General features: G+C 47.1%; 1 protein-coding gene across 5 annotated transcripts in view; it reads left to right on the plus strand.

Annotated features, from left to right (window-relative positions):
* GDPD5 (glycerophosphodiester phosphodiesterase domain containing 5) overlaps positions 1–16,813 on the plus strand; it is a 157,954-nt gene extending 141,141 nt beyond the window's left edge. For 4 of the 5 annotated variants that reach the window (XM_085216657.1, XM_010706274.4, XM_085216659.1 and 1 more), the window contains exons 11-16: positions 904–1,122; positions 2,832–2,989; positions 4,534–4,681; positions 7,332–7,414; positions 13,966–14,078; positions 15,479–16,813. In XM_085216657.1, coding sequence (XP_085072783.1) covers positions 904–1,122; positions 2,832–2,989; positions 4,534–4,681; positions 7,332–7,414; positions 13,966–14,078; positions 15,479–15,594 — 837 coding nt within the window. In that variant the 3' untranslated portion in view covers positions 15,595–16,813. The remainder of the gene's footprint in view (positions 1–903; positions 1,123–2,831; positions 2,990–4,533; positions 4,682–7,331; positions 7,415–13,965; positions 14,079–15,478) is intronic. The other variant, XM_085216660.1, reaches the window with a different exon arrangement.
* Positions 16,814–21,619: the final 4,806 nt, after the last annotated feature.

Below are 21,619 nucleotides of genomic sequence, written 5' to 3' on the forward strand. Positions count from 1 at the left end.
CTTCTTCCACCACTTGGAAGGAGGGACCTTAATGCCTGGTTGATGCTACTCTGGACTCCCAACATCTCCCTGGAAAGGGAAATATGACTATAAAGGAAACAGAAAAGAGACTATGTTGTATTGTTACTTTTCCCTTAATTTATGCTTGGAGGTAATTGTTTCTAAAATGGAAAAAAAAAAAAAAAATCCACAGAGATGTTCAGCTTTCAAAGTCCAAGGGAAAAGGAACTGCCTTGGGATGGGCTGATCTATCTTTTGGTGCTCAATCAGCTTACAGGTGGGCCTTCTTTCTGTAGCCATAACCTTCCTGGAGAGCATTAATTGCAGTCTGGAAGGAGGGCTGCAGCAGTATGGTACGTTCCAGCAAGCCTGAATATGGCTTACTGCAATGATGCAAGCTCAGATATTGGTTTCATGTGTCTGTTTGAAGGTCCTTCAGTGCTTGGTAGTAACCTGAGCTGTAGTAGCATCACCGCTGTTCTGATCTGTGGTGGGGAAGTCTGAATAAGAGCTCCATGTGCTGTGGCACAGAGACTTGCTGGGCCTACAGGTGTGGTTGTTGGAGTGGGAATGCTGCGAAAATGCCTCTTGCTAGGTGAGAGGGACAAAGACAGCAGCTGGAAGGTTGGTTTTGGAGATGTCCTTAGAGACACAGTCATTTCTAAATGTCCTTATGTTAGTAGAGTCCATCTTCTCCAGCATCCCATAGCTCCTCTCATATTGCTCTTAGTTCCCTTGGGTGGGGAAGCTGAGGCATGGAGAAACATTTCAACAAAGTCCTAGATGGGCACTGAGTGTAGTTGTCAGCCCCTACTGTTGCCATGGTGGGATGGAAAAGGAGCTTCACCTGCACCTTGGGAGCCTGTGCTTCATGGTGGTAATGCTGGGATCTTTTACTTTCAGAACGACCCTTTCTGGACAGCTGGGTCCTTCTCAAGGTCTGACTACTTGGAAGCTGCAAACCAGTCTGTCTGCAAGCTAGCAGATATGCTGGAGGTGATCAAGGATAACACATCACTCATCCTGAACTTCCAGGACCTGCCACCAGATCATCCCTATTACACGTCTTACATCAACATCACCCTGAAGACCATCCTAGCGTCGGGAATTCAGCAACGAGCTGTGAGTTCTGTGGGATTGGTGATATTTCCAAAAGTAAACATCCTTATGGGTTCCCCGAGTTCTTGAGTGCCTCATTTGATCCATTTGGATGCTTGATTTGGGTTGTTACTTGGAAGCTGTGCTGGGGAGGAAAATGCTTGCAGGCTGGTGGTCCCAAAGGCCATCCTGAGCACCTTTGAGAGCCTGCTGCCTTCTGGTTGCAGCAATATTCTCTGGCAGCAAAAAGACAACCTTGGCCTATTCTCATGATAGGATAGCTGCTCGATCAATAGATGGGATTATTTCCATTGCTCAGCAATTGTGTCCAGCATGGGGATACCAGAAGATAAAGACTGATAAACTGAGATCAGTCCTACAGATTGATTAGAGGTTGTACGAGGAGAGGCTGAGAGAACTGAATCTCTTTGTCCTGGAAGAAAGAAGTCTTTAGGGAAACCTCTTGGCCACTGTCCAGAACCATCAAGAAGGTTGTTGAGAAGTTGGACCCAAGGTCTTTGCATAGCTGCATGTCTGGTAGATGGGAGATAGCAGTCATAAACTGGACCAGCAAAAGGAGGCCTCCTCCAGACTTTCTTTCCTATAATTGCCAAGCAGTTAACTGCAATGGCTCAGAGCTAGAAGTCAGTGTCCAGCCAGCCTTGTTAGTTTGTTCTCTCAGAGAATCACAGAATGATAGAACAGCCTGGGTTGCAAAGGAGCACAGTGCTCACCCACTTCCAACCCCCTGCTGTGTGCAGGTCACCAACCAGCAGCCCAGGCTGCCCAGAGCCACATCCAGCCTGGCCTTGAATGCCTGCAGGGATGGGGCATCCACAGCCTCCTTGGGCAACCTGTTCCACTGCCTCACCACCCTCTGCATGAAAAACTTCCTCCTCACATCCAACCCAAACCTCCCCTGGCTCACTTTCAAACCATTCCCCTTGTCCTATCACTATCCACTTCCACAGAAGGATGAAGGGCACTGGAAAAACAGTGAGCAAAGAGATGTGGGGGTGGTGAAGCTGTATTTTTCACCCAAGTTTGAGACCAAACGTTTGGTCATTGATGAATGTTGATGAGGTCTTGAACATGTAGGTTAAAGCAATGTAAAGCTGAGTGGTACTGCCATAATCATTCCACCTTCTGTATGGCACAAGTAATAGAACTGCCCAGCCTGGCTCCTGCATCCAGTGTATGTCAGGCACCTGAGCCTGTCAACAGTAATTGATCTGATGCATTTTCAAAGCCTGGTGTGAACTCTGGGAAACCCTTGCCTTGCCTTGGGTAGGAAGAGATGTAGCCCTAATGAAAGAGAGTGAATAAAACTAATCTTAGCCATGGGATATTGAGAGGCTTCTCCTGCACCATCTTGTGCTGTCAGCATTAGTCCCTGTGTCCTGAATTGGGCAGGGAAGACAGATTGTTAGGCATGGGGTACACTAGACCTCACCTCATGAGCCCTTGGCTTGATCTGTTTGTACCTCAATCCTTTTCACCTCTAAATTTTCATGCATTATATATTTCTTTGTGTTCCCTAATCATCCTGAAATGCATTTGGGTATCAATCCAGGAGGCTGTGTGCCTCTCCTAGACTGTTTATATGACAAATAAGGCAAAATCTATCGTGCATATTTGCTTCTGACTTAACGTAAGCTGGTTATCTGCAACCCTTGACTGGTGTTATCTGCTTTGTGAACCCTCTTTGCCTTGACCTCCCTCTGCCTTTGCAGGTGATGTGGCTGCCAGACACGGAGCGGCAGCTGGTCAGGCAGATTGCTCCAGCTTTCCAGCAGACTTCTGGCCTCAAGTTGGATGCAGAGCGATTGAGAGAGAAGGGCATCGTGAAGCTCAACCTGCGTTACACCAAGGTCACGAACGAGGACGTCAGGTAGAGTCCTCCCTTTGGATGTGGTGTTGGTAGCACGTTGCTCTACAGCCACACGTGCATCCCTGTCCCAGCAGCATCTTTCTTGACCATCCCAGGACTTGTCTGCATACAAGCATTGTTTCAGATGGACTTGCTGTTAAAAAACCTGAGCTGTGCAAGCTCGTCCCTCCCATTACCCAGAATCCAGGCTGTTCCCAGGATTGGTCATTTGCCTCATAGAATTGTTAAGATTGGAAAAGACCTCTGAGATTTGAAGTCCAACCATCAGCCCATTGCCACGATGCCCCCAAACATGTCCCTCAGTGCCACATCTGTGTCTCATACATGATGATCCTTTCTGAAATACAGATCTTTGAATATTTCTTATTCTGTTGTTATCTCTGGAAAAAGGTGACTTTGCTTTCATCTCCGTCAGCAGCTGCCCTGTTATCTGTTAATCTGCTCCAGTGTTGTTCTGTTCGGTGGCAGATTCTTGATTAGTCCAGTGTCTAATCTAGTTCTCAGAACTTTTTTGGCAGACAATTCACATGTTCTGTTGCTGTCACCTGTTTAGAGTGGTTAGGCCTCGTCTTTAATGAGACTGTCACAGCATGTGCAGCCTTCTGGCAGTGTGTGTCTGAACGATGCACGGTGCTCTCTCATGGCTTTGCCCTTTTCTCAGAAAGCGTGGGTTGTCTCTCACAGAGACCTTTTCCCTTTTTTAGAGTTCGAATTTATTCCTTGTGTAAGTATTTGAGAAATGAAACATGTTTTCAGATGGGAGAAAAAAACTTATATTTAAGTGATTTGTCTTATTATACATTTGGGGCTGGAAAGAAAGAATAACTGAGAATATGGCCCCTAGCTGTTTGCTTTGTCTCCTGGAGAGGACCATATGCCTGCTCTGGAAACAGGAAGATGTATCCCTGCAACTGTCCCTAAAACAAGGGCATGGGAGCTGTAGGAACTGATGTTGCAAACTCGATCAGTTTTTAATTAAGTAGACTTCCTGTGAAACATGATGAGCATCTGAGGTAGATGTTAATTTTACACCAACATGATGAGGTGGTGTATCTGTCCTTTATGATGATGTGTCTGAAGCGGGCTGAGTCCTGGGGCAGGTAGTGCCTGGGAGGAAAAGAAAGCTTGTGCATTCCAACCACTTGATTGCAGTGCCATTGGCTTGCCTATGAGGTGACTGTGCCCTTTTAAAAACCTACTTCATATGATTCACAGCTAACATGTCTGTGTTTCAGCAGTGCAGATGATGAGAACTCTCTGAGATGGAGATTTCAAGTTGAATATCAAGAATAATTTCTTCTCCAAAGAGCAGCTGGGCACAGGCATGGGCTGCCCAAGGAGGTGGTGGAGTCACCATCCCTGAAGGTGTTCAGATCTGTGGGGATGTGGCACTGAGGGACATGTTCAGAGGGCACGGTGGGACGGATCGAAGTGGGATGTGGGGTTCTTGGAGGTCTTTTCCATCCATAATGATTCTACGATTCAGTGAGATGAGGCACTGATGATTGCAGGACTCACCCCTCACTCTCTCTTCCTTCTGGCAGAGACTACCTGGCAGCAAACCTGAGCGTGAATCTGTACACTGTGAATGAGCCCTGGCTGTACTCCATCCTGTGGTGCACTGGTGTCCCGTCGGTCACCTCCGACAGCTCCCACGTCCTTCGCAAGGTGCCTTTTCCCATCTGGTTGATGGTAAGCACAGAGCACAGGAAGATGCCGTGGACCCCTGGAAGCAGCGAACACCATGGGGAAGGTTTAGAGGTTGTTCACTGCATCCGTATTAATAGGGGCTTTTCCCAAGGGTGTTCAGGTTCAATGTGCCATTGGCCTTGAGCGTTTTTACCCTCTGTATGACTAAGATGGAGAAAGATCAGTGCACAAACCCTTCTTTCAGGTCTCTCCCCATGCGGCATTTTGGGACCTTGGAGATTGTATTGCATGTCTCACTTAACCCACCCAACTTTTTGGTGTTCCTTCAATGTAAAAACACCTTTCCATACCTGCTGAGCATCTACTAGATTTGCAGTTTTGTCTGGTTTTAATACCAAATGAGGACAGATTTTACCTCTGGCTACTCCATTTCCATACTAGGAACAGAGTCCTTACCCATCACACAGGCAGTAAACCCTCTGAAAGCTCTGCTAGCACTTTGGGTCTCTGAACCAAACAAAACATTCACATTGGAGAGGAGGGAAAATAGTTCCATCATAGTATTCCCCAAACGAGCTCAGCTGCAGAGGTTACATGGATGCCATGGGGCTATTTTTTGGTAACAGATTTTTATGGGGGTAGGACAGGAGGCAGCTGTTTTGCCACTGCTCTGGGAGATCCCACTGGGAAAGGGGAAATAAGATGAGCACAAGGGGAATTCAGCAGGTGTTATCTGCATCTTCAGCTGGAGGTAGGACCTCCAGAATGAATGAACATCTATGCATCTGTGAATGTCATTACTCTTAGCTTAACCTACTGCTTGTATCTGACAACACAGATTTGAACTGGTGTGAGCTGAAGATGGAAAACTGAAAATGGTCAGCAGACTGATCTGTTGGCATGAGAAATTATCACTGTCTGAATTCTGCTGCTGCAAACATCTGTCTTCCTCTACAGTTGGCAGGAGTTTTGGGTACATCACTGGCAGTTTTTTACTCCAAAATCCTCATTGTCAGCTATGAAAAGCAGCTGATGCTTGGAGCCCTCCTCTTAGGGCTCTCCCATCTGTTGAAATTCCAACACAGCATCCCATAGGGGAGGGCTTTGGAAGTGGAAAGCTTGAGTTGGGGTCCTAACCCCAACTTGATGTCCTTATCGTGAGTGCCCGGTGTGGTGCTCCTGTCCTGCCTGCATTTTTGAGTTTCTTCCTGAAAGGTTTGAGTTGCTCTCTGGATTCCAGTTTTTGTGCTCATAAAATCTTTGCTAACTCTGAGCTTTCTGGGGATTTTATGGGCATTACAGATTTCTTTTTTTCAATCATCAATATAAAGTGCTAGAGTTTGCCCAGAAGGTTCTGTTCATGTCTGCATATTCCTTGGGATATGTCATGGGAAATACAACTTTTGTCCCCACAGGAGAACCTGGTATTTTGGCTGTTGTTGTGGAATACTAATTTGGATAAGTGAAAAACTTAGATGTGTAGATTTTCTTCTGTCCTAGAAGCCTCCTGAGTTTTCATTCAAAACATCTATGATGGTGTTCTCCAATCAGGAAAAAGGCACTTTTGTGTCTTAATAAATGCAGAAAATTAGACAGGTGTTACTGCAGTATCAACACAATGTCAAAGGTCTCTTTTCCATAATTAAATTTGAAAATAAAGGATGAAATGCCTATCAGAAGTGTTAGCTAATTAAAGCATTGCCCTCCTCTTCCGGCTGGATAAATTGAGACACACAAAGAGGCAGAGACCAGAAAAACTAATTATTCTATTCTGGGAGACAGAGGTAGCAATGTTGGTGGTTCCCAACTGGTTTTACCTTTGTCACCCTACTGCTGCATGAGCTCCTCTTTCTGCATTGTGTTCTATTTCTCTAATATTCTTCTCAAATATTATTTGTCTGCATTAATGGCATTGGCCATTGGGATGCTTGTGTCTGGTCTGGTAATAAGCCAGAAGCCTTTTCCTTAATTGGGACCGTGTCCTTCAGGATTGGGCTGGCCAAGCAGAAGTTTGTTGGCTATTGCTGGTGGCTGTCATAGGTGGGTGTCTTCTGAGCATCATCAGGAGTTGATTATTAATAGTTATTACTTAGGCCAGCAGCTGTAGCAAGGGTTGCCTGTGCCTTAAAGGACAGAAATCGACAGAAATATTTTTTGTTTTCCCACAGGCTTGGATTTCCAAAGAGCCTCTCACCTCACCTTGAGGTACAGCTGAGATAGGGAACTTCCAGCCCACAAAGCTCTGAGAAAACATCAGCACGTGCAAAGTGCTTAAAGCTTAAAGCTCTTCCTGTTTGCTTCCTGATAATGCCACCCCAAGTGACAGGCTGACACTAGAAATGTCATAAACATGATTTATCTGTGACCCCTGCAGCTCTGTGCTTTCTTTACTCAGAGAGTGGTGAGGTGCTGGAACAGCTGCCCAGAGAGGCTGTGGATCCCCGTCCATCCCTGGAGGTGTTCAAGGCCAGGTTGGATGGGGCCCTGGGCAGCCTGGGCTGCTGTGAGATGTGGAGGTTGGTGGCCCTGCCTGTGGTGGGGGGTTGGAGCTTCGTGATCCTTGAGCTCCCTTCCAACCCAAGCCGTTCTGTGATGCTGTGATTCTTTCTGCCCTGGTGGTGACTTCAGCAATGTGTGGTCTCCCTGTGCATATAAACAGCTTTAAGATCTGCTCCTGTTCTTTGTCTTCCAGCCTCCAGACGAGTACCGCCTAATCTGGATCACATCTGATCTCATTTCATTTATCATAATTGTAGGAGTTTTTATATTCCAGAAGTAAGTAGCATTGTTGTGGCTCAGCTCTCGTGTATTTGTGGTGTGTGTTTTCATTGAGAGTGTGGGGTGGAGATGGAAGAGAGGACTGTGGTGCTCCTCAAGCACCTGGATTGCCATAGGAGGAAAACTGATTAAAAATTCTTACAAAGACTGCAAACAGTAATTAATTCCACTTCTGAGATGACATTTGAATTTGTTGAAGTCAGTGCTTTTAAGAGGAATAAGAGATCTCACAACAGGAATGGCAGACTCCTTGCTCTTCTCATAAACGTGCGTGGGAGAGAAACCTTAAGTGTTTTGGGGGAAATGGACTTCAAAAAGTTTAAATGCTATAGAGAAGGTGAGGAAATAGTTTGAGTTTCCACAGTTATAGTTTTTACAGCAGGGTTGTCTTTTAGTTTTTCTAAAATTAGTTGTTTTCCATTAGGATGAAGAGAGTTATGTAAGTGATGCAAAACTGTTGCAGCTTAGCAGATTCAATCAGTTGCCCAACTGGATGCTTGGAGAAAAAAATCCCCTTTTCTTCAAGGAAAACGTGGAGGCAGAAGCCTCTAGGACCCTGAACACAGACATGGAGCAGAAAGCCTGGGAGTAGGACAAGCTTAAGACACCGATGAATCAGTAGGAGATAAATCAACTTGCTAATGGTAGAGTTGGCCAAACCACCCTCTTGATTATAAGGGAGGAAATGACTGCGTCCTCCTGGTGATGTGCCTGCTCTCCTAAGAGGCACTTTAGCTGTCAGTGATGACACAGAAATAACCCTCTCTGGGAAAGCACGAGCTCAGGAGGAGGAATGCTCTTCCTCCGGAGAGAAGCAGCAGCCTTCCCCTGGGAAAATGTCATTTTGAAATTGCACCTCTCTCCTCGCCCGGCTTTGTTATCTCACCTGCTTTAGCATGCACAAAGCACTATGCTAGAGACAGCAAGAGGCTTGTGCTTCCCTTCTTTCTTGATCTCCAAAATGCCTTTGTGTTAGGAGTAGCGATTTCATTTCCTTCAGCTTTATGAGCCAGTAATCTTGCTGTCATGCTGCCCCAGATCATCTGCTTGCAGCAATCCTTTTCCCTCCCCAGGGCAGATAATTACCTGGGCATTTTCACCACGTTACAGCAGGCTATTGCTCTTGCCAACACCTGCAATGGATTTGACTTCAGGCCATATGTCGGGTCTGTTGGTAATTATGTCCTTCTAAATTTGCAACTCGCACAGTCCCAGGCTGGTAGACCAGTGCCCAGTAGGTCATCCATTTCAGCACAGCATAATAGAATGAGAAGCAGATTCAAACCCCTGTCAGATTTGATTTATCAACACTTAACAAAAGCAATGACCTAAATGAGATTTACCAGTGTGTTTATGATTTTGCTCAGAAGTCTGGTGATTCAAATTGCAGCGGATTAAACCTTTCCCCAGGTTGACGTTGTGGCTGTGTTGTCTGGAAGCTTCCTCTACTCCCTCAGATTCATCAGTGGATCTAATAAGAGATTTCCCTGCCCTTCAGACTTTTATTTCTCAATCAGGGTCAAAAATGCACTGAGGAGGCTGAAGGAAGGGACTGAGCTCCTTAATGCTCTTCTGTCAAGAGCAGAATTTAAAGGTCATGGCAATGAAATACTGCATAGAATCATTAAGGTTGGAAAAGACCTCTAAAATCACCCAGTCCAACCACTGTCCCATCACCATCTGAAGAGTTTTGCATCATCTCCCAAAGCTGGTTTGGCAGGCTTTCTCTATCATGCTCAGAAGGCACATCCAAAAGTGTTAAACTAAGTCATACTGAGGACTATAGTCTGCTACCTGGGCATTCTGATGTATGGGCTGCTCCTCTCCCCAGGATGTTTTTCCAGCTTGGAGGTGGTTTGGTGGAGTAGGGAGAGAAGAGTCAGGGTGAGGAGTGGAAGGATTTGGGGATTTCTCTCCCTTGGGACAGCTCTACCCCAAGTCAGTGGAAGGAAGGAGAATGACTCTAGAGTCAGAAGCTGGATTTTCTACATCAGAAGCCTTGCCCTCCCGAGAGCTCCTGCTTTGTGCATCCCACTTAGGAGAGGCCCATTTCCCTGCTCTTCACGGCTGCTTCACCACGCAGAAGAATGGGTATCAGCTCTGAGTCTGTGCCAAAAACAAGTCCCAGCAGAACTGCCTAACGACTCCCTGCTGACGCGACTCAGCCCCACAAAGTGGGGCTTGACATTTGGCCTTCAGCACGTCGTGTGTTTTCGTTTTAGGATTTTTTTTGTGTGTGTGTGTGTATGTGTGTGTAGTTTTTCCTGAAGTCCTTTCTGGGGTAAAACAGAGCTGCTTCCTCCACGCAAGGACCAGGGGGTGGGTGGGACCAGAGGCACTGCTTCGATGTGCTTGTCTCTCTCCTCCGCATGGCCTGTCTCTCCTCCATAGGGCAGGGATCCTGCTCTTCTACTTCAGCTCTGGGAACAGGATCGTGCCAGGCCTTCCAGGAGGGAAATACCAACTGTGATGACTTCTAACCAATCTTTTTTGCCTCTTTGCCTTGTTTATTTTCTTACTGCTCTGACTGTTGTGCATGTTCCTCCTCTTTCTCTCTCTGCTGCATTCTGGCATCTCACAGCTATCACATGATCAGGTAATTCTGGCGCTTTCCTCCTCTTTCTCTTTTTCATTCAGCCTTCCTTTCTCTCTTTCTTTCTCCCTCTCTGCTACGGCTTCACTGCAGATAGACAGTGCAGGACGCAGCTTTTCCATGATGCTTTCAAACATCTGGCTTCACAGGGGGACCATAAAAGTCAGAGCATTTCATGGTCCATAGCTGTGAGCACCACGGGAGCCTGATGCTGAAGCTGGTGGATGCTTTGAAGGCAATCTGACCTTTTGTTACAAAGATCAAAGTTGCTGCCCTTTAAAACAGCCCTGTTCTGAGGTCCTGCAGTGTGTTGAAACTGGGCAGTTCCCCATGGAGATGATGCTTTCTCCGTGGAAATGATTTCACTACTAAATATCCTCTTCCTGCATTTACCAGAGGTTTTTTGGGACCAACCTCTTCTAAGCTGGCGAATTCTAAATAAGATGAAAATGTAACCTGTTCAATTATATCAAGTATCAGTTCTCCAGCCTGGGTGTTAATTAATAGGGCTAACAGCTGAACAGGTTTGGCTCAATGACTGCTGCACTCATTGGAGCTTCGGAGGCTTTTCCCAGTTACACTACTATGAAACTGGAAATACAGTCTGAAAATAAAAACAGCAGTGTACCCAGGAATGGAATGAGCCTGGGATTTTGGGTTTGAAGTGCCATAAATTGCCAACCCAAATTTCTCCTTGCGTTGACTGTTTTCTCAGTGGTAATTCTCATCCCCTTGGAGGGAAGCGCTGTCACCTTTCTGCAGTAAAGCCTTTACCATGTCCTTACTCAGACCAAACTCTCCATGTAACCTTCTCCATTCCTTCTGCTTGGCACCATGGGGTTGCATTTTTGAGGACTGGCTCCTCCCTGTGTGTGCTCAGCCCCCCCTCTTCCCCTACCCACCACCTTTGGGGTTGGGGTTGGCCATCTGGAAGCATCGCCTGCTCCACCAGGTACTTGGAATTGCAGTGCTCCATCCTCGCGTCACCTCACCAAAATGGGACTGGCTATGGGGCCAAGGAGGTTGAGTGTTCTCCTCCTTTCAACTCTCCATTGCTCTCTGGCATTTTTCATGCGGGTGGGGAGAAGAGAGAGGCATGGAGGAGTTGGTCAGGCGTTAGACAACAGGTGTTCAAGACCAGGTTGGATGGAGCCCTGGGCAACCTGGGCAACCTTGTACCAGATCTGGAGGTTGGTGGCCCTGCCTGTGGCAGGGGGGTTGGAACTTGACGATCCTTGAGGTCTCTTCCGACCCAAGTCTTTGTGTGATCCTATGGATAGCAGGATGGGGACTGTGTGGTTGTGTCTGGCTTGGCTCTTTGCTCACTACCATTTTATGACCTTGGTACCAACCAACTCTATTTTTTCCCCAGTCTGTCCTCTCCCATCTCCTTTCCCTTCCATTTCTCCTCAACCCAAGCACCCTAGTCCTGGCCCTAACATGGTGTGTGCTGTCTCTGTGTTGTTGTCCCAGTATTTTTTAGTCTGTTCCTATCCCATGTCCGTCTGGTCTGCTTTGATGCCTCCCAGAACACGACCAACCTGCTGTCTGTCTGACACAACGAGCCCTGCTCTGGGCTGCCCTTTTTGCACATGTGACCGGTCACAACAGAGTCCAAGGGGGTAGGAGAGGTGTTATTTCCTATTAAATAAGCTTCCTGGTGACCTTAAGTCTATTGAGCTCAGCAGAAAATGTTTTATGCAGCATAGATTGGTGTCGCATCATGGTTAAATAGACTGATGGCACCTCTGCTAAGAGGGTATTTCAAAATGGGGGTGGTATTGGGAGCTTGGTTTGCTTTGCATGGAGCTGCAAGCAGCTGTAGAAGCTAACTGACTAATTGCATGACCCTTGCAAATTTGGGCTGGTTTTGATGTTGCTCCTTGGGTGCATTCCATTCGAAAATGCATCCCAGCTAAGAGCCCTGCTCTGCTCCTTTTACCTGGAGCTGAAATTCCCTCCTGAATGCTCAGGAAGTCATGACTGGACCTACTAACGCTCCGTACTAGCCCACAAAAGGGCCACAAAATGTTAGGGGAGAGAACTCAGAGGGCACCTGGAGTCAGTGTGCCTCAGCTCAGGTGTGTGCACAAATTTTACCCAGAGAAAAAAACTGTCAGAGTGCTTGAGCTGGGGCATTCTGTCCAGAGCTCTGTGCCCTGAAGGGGCCCATGCCCTCTGTGGGATGACTCAAGCAAGAGATGCATCTAGGCCATGCAGTCCAACCTAATGCTCCATGTCCTAATGCTGTGGGCATAGGGAAGACCCAGCATGGTGACAAAATGTTTTGGTCCTAATTAAGGAATTTCTTATCCTGAGAGACCCTGTGCACATATTGATCTTAGCAGGATCGGCTAAGGGACAATAAGGGAAAAATGGCCATCTTCCAAGTTTAAGTAGCTCAGATTAGATGATGATGATAAAAGAAAAATCATGGTTTTGGGGCTTGTTTTTTTTTATGCTTTAATATCTCCTCCACTTCCTCGTGCTCCTTCTGGGTTGCTTTTGTCCACGAGTCCATGAGCTGTGCACTGTGACCATCCCACACCATCCCACCCCATCTTCCCTCTGTAGCAGAGCCCTGTTTTCATCCATGCTCCAACAGTGTGGTGTCACCCATTGGGATTCGGGAAAAATAAAGTGGAAACCATGGAAATCAGCACCAGATAGATTCCTTTTATTTCATTTTATTTTGAATGGAACAACACCAGGACCTCATCTATGATTGTTTCAGGCCCGTGCTGTGGGCCCAGCCTGGTGTCAAGCTTCTCAAATCTGCTCCTGGGGTGGGGAGAGGGTTAGAAATGTAAGAGAAGGCAGTTGTCACCCCCACCCAAAAGAAAAAAGGAAAAAAAAAACAAAACAAAACAGGAATATCACATTTTTCTTCCGTGGATAAGCCACTAGATGGTGCCAGAAGATCAGAAAATCCATAGGCTGCCCTAAATCTCTGCTATTTTTCCACCAAAGAGCTTTGTTACGTCCCTGGCTCTGGCAGGGAGAATGGGAATCGCTGAAAGCCTTCCTCTGTGTGCAGGAGGTGGAACAAATTGGTGGGTTGGGGGCTGTGAAAACCCACTAAGCCCCGATTTCCCTTTATTTGGAGGAAATATTCCTCCAATTCCTTTATTTTCTTTGAGGATCTGTGTTACAGGGACGCTCACGGGGTGAAAAAGAGCTTTAAAAGCAAAGCCCTATTTAGCTTTGCTGCTGTCGTTGCATTTTCTTTATGTGCACTTTTAGAACAAAAAGCCTGGCTGATGTTAATGTGCAGCCAGGTTCTCATCAGCTTTATGTTGTCATTCATGTGAGGGAAGTTTTTGGTGAAGCTAAAAAAAATGAAGTGTGCATTTTGGGTTGGAAGCATTTAAGCAAAGACCTGGCAAGTGGGAAGGGAACTGCCCTGGGATAAATTCCATTCAGGGGCATTGTACATAAAGATCTACCTGCATTGAGAGCGCTCGTGCTTTCCTTCCAAGCATCTCATGCTGATGTCTTTGCTGCATGTCTCAGGCTTGAGACTTGAATTTTTCTTTGAGTTCTCTTCTCCTACAAATGCGAGCATGACATGCAGCGAGGAAAAAGAAGTTTCTTCACTTGGCTCAGTCTTTGTTCCCTCATAACCACTCTCAGAGTCAGAATAGTTCACCTCCTTAGTGCAGTTGTCCAGCTGATGTGGTGCAGAGGGGTTTTGGGTGCCTGCAGTCCTTGTTGAAATTAGTGGGATTGGGATGCTGAAGGCGGTTTGGAGATGAATCCTTTTTATGTTTGCACCCTCCCTGAGACCACATGCTCATCTCCAAACATCCTCCTGCCGTGCGGGGTTGCGTAGGTACAAGGGCACGAAAGCACTGAAGGCCTCTGAGACTTGGTCTTCCCAGTGTTGGTGACTACTTTGAGGATGCTGTCAGGGGTGGGGAGACCCAGCCCCTGATTTCCCCTTCTTCTCTTGCAGGTGGCGCTTAGGAAGCATCAGGACCTACAACCCAGAGCAGATCATGCTCAGCGCTGCCGTCCGCCGGTCCAGTCGGGATGTCAAGATCATGAAGGAGAAGCTGATCTTCTCAGGTCTGGATCAGGGCTGGTCAGTCGAAGCTCTGTGCTTCATCCTTCAGTTGTCACTCTGCTGATGGAGGAAGTAGAGTCTCAGGCTCATGAAGGTTGGCAAAGACCTCTAAGGTCACCAAGTGCAACCCTGACCCGCCTCCACCATGCCCACTGACCATATCCCTCAGTACCACACCTCGATGTGGGTCTCATCTCCCACTGGTGGGATGGGATGGCTGGACTGACCCTGCTGTGAGATACGGTCACTTCTGGGATGTGGTTCTGGCTCACCAGTCCCATATGGCTGTGGGTTTTCATGTTGGTGTGCAGCATCTTCCTCTTAGTGTGTCTGTTCAAGCCCACCTCCAAGAAAGATCCCAGGAATCTGTATGAAGAAGGAAACATTTAGCTTTACAAGGCTAAAGTCGGTGTGTGAACCTGGAATGCTCACGTTTGAAGGGATGTGACTATAGTCTGCCCTTGGCTCTATTATTGGCTTTCTTTCCTCATACCAGAGGCTGGAGAACTCCAGCAGGGATCAGGATTTATTGTACAAAGACAACCCGTACTTCAAAGATTTTACTGTGAGGAAAGCAGGCCTGATTCTGCCCTCCGCTGATGGTCAAAATGAGGAGTAAATCCAGGGAAAACACAATAAGAGAGCAGTTGATCATAGGAAAATTAAGCCTCCCCACTGTTTTCCAGGCATGAAATCTCTTAGAATCAAAGCACCTTCTGAGGTCAGGGGTGCATGTTAATATTTTGTGCCTCTGAAACAAATGGTTTCGCTTAGGGTTGGTGGATATGATTAAAACATCAGTGGGTGTATATTTTCCACAGTGAAACCAGTGACTACAGGGATCTTCCCTGTTCCAGAGCAGCAAATAGGGTAGAGATGAAGTTCAGATATTTCTTTTTCCAAAGGTGAGTAATTCAGCATAGCATCACGTGTATGGCAAGGTCCAGTTTTGCCTCTGGTGGTTATGGAGCTTACGGGATCTGAAATTGAGAGATGAGCTCCAGCTTGGAGGTAATTCATTGCTGGATTCTAAATTAGGTTAATGCTGCTGAAGCCAGAGGGAAATCCCTTTAGGATAAGATGCATCTCAATCTCAAGTTGCATGAGGAGGGATTCAGATTGGATGTTAGGAGGTTTTTCACAGTAAGGATGGTCAAGAATTGCAGTGGGCTGCCCAGGGAAGTGGCAGAGCTCCATCCCTCGTGGAACTTAAGGGACATGGATGTGGCACTAAGGGATGTGGTTTAGTGATGGGACTTGGGAGGTCAGGTTGGTGGTTGGACCGGATCCTCTTGAAGGTCTTTTCCAACCTAGGCGATGATTTTACTGGCTGCTCATCCATGAGGGTCTCCTGTATCTCGCACCACTGTGACAATGTCCTCCCCTCCTTTACCCTCCCCAGAGATCAACAACGGCGTGGAGACCACAGACGAGCTGTCCCTCTGCTCTGAAAATGGCTATGCCAACGAGATGGTCACCCCCACGGATCATCGGGACACCAGGCTGCGGATGAACTGAGGGGCTCCAGCCCAACCCCACGTCTGGCCAACCCCGTGTTTGCAACGAGAGCTGCGCTCTCCTGCTTGCCATGGGATGGGAAACTTTGATGAACTGCTGGCCGGGCAGAGATCCCTTTCCATTCCACCATCAGTGGCTGCTCCACCTCTCTGGTTCTGAGATTGAGGGGCTTTTTTTGTAAATATGTAGAAAATCTGAATTCTTTTTTGTCTTTTTTTTTCTTTTTGTTTCTTGAGTGTAATTTTTCCAGGGCATGAATGGAAATACCGTGTTCATTAAACCCTCTACATTATGGCTGAAGTTATTTGAACCTTGACGTGACAGCCTGAGTCCCCCTGGGGGGAGTTTGGGACAGTTCCCCCCACCCTGCTCCATTCCTTCCCTTGATGCATCGACTGTGTAGCTGAATTGTTTAAACTGTATGTTGTGAAGTTCTCGTGAAGTGTCATTTTTTTTTCTGTTTTCCTTGTTTTATTTTTGTTCCTCCCCACCCTTTCCCTTCCTGGGCAATGAAGTGTTAGCTGTAATTGAACAGGAGGCTGCTTGGAGGAGAGGAGCTTTCCTTGGAGAGGAGATGGCACTGCTCTTCCATGTCGGAGTTCAGAGCTGGGGAAGGAGTTGCACTGGCTCAGACACTTGGGCACATTTTCTCTGTCCCATTCCCCATCCCCAAAACTTGGATGTCGACAGAAAAATGGCCTTCTTGAAATGTCTGTAGGCAAATCCTGGGCAGTAGCTGCAGATTGGCCTCTGCTGGCAGCAGTGCTTTGATTTTGCTGTTCTTTTTCTATCTTCTCCATGAATTGGGCTCCATTGGGCGCCTGGATGGCTTGCAAAAAGCAATGCTGTGGCACCATCACTGCTCCCATCTGGCTAAAGTGCCTGCCATGCCATGTGGCACTTGCAGTTGCTCCGTACTTCACTGCATCCATGCAGGAAGAGGAGCAGCAGCAGCGTGAGCCCCTCTGTGCCCAACAGATGCCCCTGGGTGAAGGAGATGTAAGTAGTTTGGAAGCTGAAGTAGCCCAGGACAGTAATTTATTCCTGCAAGGAGATGTTTCCTCCTTGCTTTCAAACCAGCGTCTTTAAAGCTGCATGTCAGCATCCTCCAAAGGAGCAGCAGTCTTGCAGCAGATGCACATTCCCAGTGCAAAAGGCTTGAAACCAAAATCCTAGAGCAGAGATTTAAAGAAACATGAAATAAAGCTTAGAAACCACACTGATGGTGGTTGTGTTTTATCCCTGCAGATACAGCCTAGGGGTGGGATGCTCAGCTCCCTGCTCTCAGTCTCCAAGGTCTCACTGGGCAGAGCCTGTTTTTGGGTCAGCATTCTGTTTGTGTGGAGCTGGTTCCCAGGGCAGCTGAATCCAGCTGGAAGGCTGACAGTGATGTGAATGGCTCCTGGCTCGGTCCCTGTGGCCTTCTGCTGTTGGGTCACTCCTTCCCTCACCGGATCTTGGTTGGTACAGTGTGCAAAGTGGGAAATCCCATTGAGCACGAGCTTTCTTTGAAGCTTGGTGTGTTCCACCTTGGAAATGCCAGGACCATGGGAGCTGTTTCCCATGGTGGGAATGTGACCCGAAGCTCAGGCTTTGGGCTGAGCCTGCTTGCTGGGCCCTGGGAGAAGTCGCCTTGTAGAAAAGAAGGGAGGTTTGGGGGATGCTGATGTGCCTCCTGGTGGACTCCTAAGGCAAACCTGGAAAAGCCAGAAGGAAGCCACAGCAATCAGCCTCGAGCAGATCGTCCTTGTCGTGGCAGCACTGAAGTTTTGAATCTTGAATGTACTGAAGTAGCATATTGAAACCTCAGAATCTTGGGTTCGGTGCGTAAGAATTAGAGTGCAGAAGTGGTCGTTGCAGCTGTGTAAAGGAAAAGAAGGCATGCCAAAGTGACATAAGGAACATACCTCTATTAAGAAGTAAACAAACCTGAATTGTGATGCTTTATAAGCACCTTCTAAGCAGCACAAATTGAGACTTTAATTTGTCTGCATCTACCTTGGGTTTTCATGAATGTAGATGGAACGAGTCCCTAGTCCACGCTCCCTCTAATCCTCCTCAAATACTGATCTTCTGTATGGAACTCTCTTGAGTCTGTGAAACATGGTGGGTGGTTATTTTTTTTTTTCTGCAGAATCACAAGGTTTTGGTGGATTTGAAGGCTTTTGAGATAAAAGTTGCTTCTCCCCTTAATGAGGCGCTGCACTGAAGCATTCCTGGCGGATTGTCATTGCCAGTGTGAGCTGTTGTTGAATCTTGGCATCTGTTGATAATCACCTGCATGTTTTTATCCTTGGAGATGACATTATTGAAAGGTGAAGTGCTTAAAAGCTTGGAAGTGTTAAAAGCAATCCAACCAAGAGTCATTGTCTTCACAGTTCATTTTTTTTATGATGAGACCCAAACTCTATGGGTAATGCACCGACTGTTACCGTTATCGTCCTGAAGATTTGCTACTTTTTTTTTTTTTTTTTTTAAAGGAATATACTTTTTTGATGAAAATAGAGCTAGACCAAAATGAACTCTGCGATGCTCTGTGAAATAAACTGTCAGTATTCCCCTGCCAGTCTGTGATCTTGCTGTGTGTTTTGGGCTCGCTCGCAAAATGCTCTTCTTGCGTTTTGATCTTTGTGTTTCTGCATTTTGTGCTTTGTGGGAGAACCTCAAGGTCTGACCTCAGGTTAGAAATTAGGAACAATTTCTATTTCTTCTCCAAAAGAGTGGTAATGCACTGCACAGCTGCCGAGGGAGGTGGGAGAGTCACTGACCCAGGAAGTGTTCCAGAACCGTGGAGATGAGGCACTGAAGGACGTGGTGAGTGGGATGGGTAGGGTTGGGGTTGGGGACCTTGAAGGTCTTTTCCAACATTAAAGATTCTTTGACCAGAAGAAGGTTTGGAGATCCTCCTTTCTAAGATCAGTGCTGCATCCTCTCTCCCATCCACATTTTATCCAACAGCAGTCAAGTGGAGAGGGTGCAACTCTGCAGACCCAAGTCTTGAATTATAACTGCCAAATAAATATTTGGTGCTTGTGGACACATGGGGACAATGATGCACCAGTATCACTGATCTGGCAGCAGTTTTAAGCCAAACAAATGGGAAGCAATTCATTTCTAACACACACTGTGCACGTCATTGCCCCAGGGTGCTGTGAAAGACCAAAAAACATAAGCATGTTTGAAGAGGAATAATTGGCTCTTATGTCTATTAGCACTTATTAAACACAGCAGCCTGGATGTAAGATCCAGCTTGATAAGTCCCTGAGCAGTTCTTCGCTGAAAGTGTATTAAAGGAAGGGCTTGCTTGGCATTTGCTCTATTTCTTATTCTTCAGCCCAGGATCTGCTCCCAGCTGCAGACAGAGGGTGCTTTGGGTTAGGAGGGGATCTTGTCTGGGCCAGCCTGGGATTCTTCTTTGTTAAGCAGATGTTTTCTCCAGCTCATGAATGGCTGCATTAAGGGACAGATGAAAGGGATTAAAGAAAACACGATGGTATCCCATTGGTTGGTGACAGATAGTCAGTACTGTGTCAAGGATTTGACTGGCTGAGGGAATACCATTTGAGTGTGAAAAATAAAACTGCCCTAAGGGGAAGAGGGAGAGCTCCTGATTTCCACAGTACTGAATAATCCATAACGGGAGGCTGTGATTGCTGTGCCCTTGGGAAAGACACTAAAAAGTGGAAGGGGGAGAAATAAGAGTCATGTAGCCTGTGTCTGTTATTCAAATAAAAGAGCTGAGAATTGGCTGCTGGCTGTAAGCCCAAAGGGTTTGGGACAGCCAACGTTGTGCTATTTAACTCTTTCTTCTCTAAAACTGCCCTTATTCATAGAAGCTTAGTGGCACAGCTGTGATAGCTCTCATAGTACCTGGGAACCATCTTGGGGCGCAATCACTTTATTGGTAAAGTTGCAGTCCTGGGGTCTGTGAGGTGATGCTGATGTGGCCATGTCATAGGTCTACAGTAACCTGTCATACAAAGCATCTCTTACATCCCTGATAAAGCCTTCATATGATGCAATGGCTCAGAGCTCGCAAAAAGTGGGCATGGAAAATCCAGCTGTGCTGTGAGTGGCAGCAGTGACATGGGGCTGAAGGCTTGCTCTTGGTGCGAGGCAACATCTGCTTGGCTGGACCAAGCAGGGAGTGACCATGGGTGAAATAGGAACCTTATGTTTTTCCTCCTAAGCTTCTCATGTTTTCTCCCTCTCCTCTTCCTGGACTCTGTTTCTGCTCCAGTCTGTCCTCCTCATCTTCTTCACTCTTCTGCTTTGGTCTCTTCTTCTGGGTGCCGGTGACTGTCCTTCACTGCCACTAACTGGCTGTGGGTAGGAAGAATCTCCCGACTCTCTGTAGCCAGACGAAGCCCTGGGCATTGCTGCCAGGAGCACGCAGACTGCTGTCCTGGGTAGGATGCACTTCCATCCATTGGGTGTGTAATAGCGAGACCAATGGATACAACCCATACCTGAACAAAGGGTCTGTTTGGATATTAGGGACAATTTCTTCTCCAAAGAGCAGTCAGGCACTGGAATGGGCTGCCCAGGGAGTGGGGGGGTCACCATCCCTGGAGGTGTTCCAGAACCAAGGGGGTGTGGCACTGAGGGATGTGGGCAGTGGGCATGGTGGGCTGGGGTTGAGTTGGGGATCTGAGTGGTCTTTTCCAACCTTCTAGATTCTTTGATGGTGTGGTCAGGTCCTAGTGATCACTCTCCCTATGACCTCCATTACCTGATCTATCCAAGGCTCTCTTGCCTTTCCTCTTTTCTACTTGATTTCTTTTTACCTTAACTGCACTCCTTCCCCTTCCTATTTCTTTCTCTTTCTGACACAATTACTCTGCCGTTCCTTTCATTCCTCATTCACAAAGAGTTTTTTTTCCACAATTCCTGGCTCTACAAACATACATTTCCCTTTTGCATCTTTTTAATGCATGTGGTTTTGTGCCTGATGGCTCCTGTAGACCACATGCCATGGGTTGATTATCTTTCATGTGAAAAAGATATTTTACAGTGGAAGAGGGCTCCCAGCTCACTGCTTCTGGTGTCTGCATCTACCCTGGGAGGAGACCCAGGGCACTGGGAGCAAATGAGAGGATGAACTCTTGCCCCTGCACAGGGTGTTCTTCCTCCAGTGCTGCCTATCAGGCACCCCAATGTCCTTTTGCAGACCTCTGGGGTATTTAATGCCCTCAGTTTCATGCAATTTGACCATAAGCATGGGCTGTAGCACAGCCTTCACATAGTGACAGCCGTGCTGGGGCACAGTGACATGACAGGAATAGATCCAGGGCTAAGCACAATACAGGCTGCCTGTGAAAATGTGCTAATAGATGGCCTGGCATGAACACAGGGTCAGCTGCAACCCAGAAAGTCTTCCCTTCACAGTCATTTGGTGCATTTATAACAACTTACCAACAGGCTGCATGCCTTGCTGGAAGCTGGGGTTTGCTTTCAGGTTGGTTGGCAAGGTGTCAATAGCTTTGCAACTTCAGTGAAGGGTTTCCTGTACTCAGGAGGTCTGTTTGTCCCAAAGGGAAGGATCGGTGCTGTGCTGTGCTGCTCATTGTCCTGATGACCCTCTCCACCCACCCATCCTGGATGGAGCCCAGCAGAGTCAACTCAACTGGGGATGGAAGGTCCTAAGACCAAATTCCCCAGCCCTCTGAGCCCACAGCAAAGACTGGGAAACCACAGTCCTTTCCAGGTCGCTGCCAATTCATATGCAAATGTTGGCAATGAGCAGGATGCCTGCTTGTGCCCTGCATCCCACTGATGGGAGAGGAGCAGAAGGGATCCAGCTGGAAAACACAGTGGTGGTGCTCCAAGGAAAGATGACTTTACTGGGATAGCAACACGCAGGGTTGGTCGCTCTTTGCATTTCTGCTTCCAATGAAATAATACAAAGTGATGCTGGGCAAGCGAATGGGCTGCATTTCATCAATCTCATCTTGAGGTTGATGGTTACTTCATGGATCCAACTCAGGGCTGCTTTGTTCCCTGCTATGAGCTTCAGCCAGCAATG

This window comes from Meleagris gallopavo, chromosome 1 (genome assembly GCF_905368555.1).
Source record: "Meleagris gallopavo chromosome 1, MGAL_WU_HG_1.1, whole genome shotgun sequence".
In the NCBI taxonomy this organism is placed as follows: Eukaryota; Metazoa; Chordata; class Aves; order Galliformes; family Phasianidae; genus Meleagris; species Meleagris gallopavo.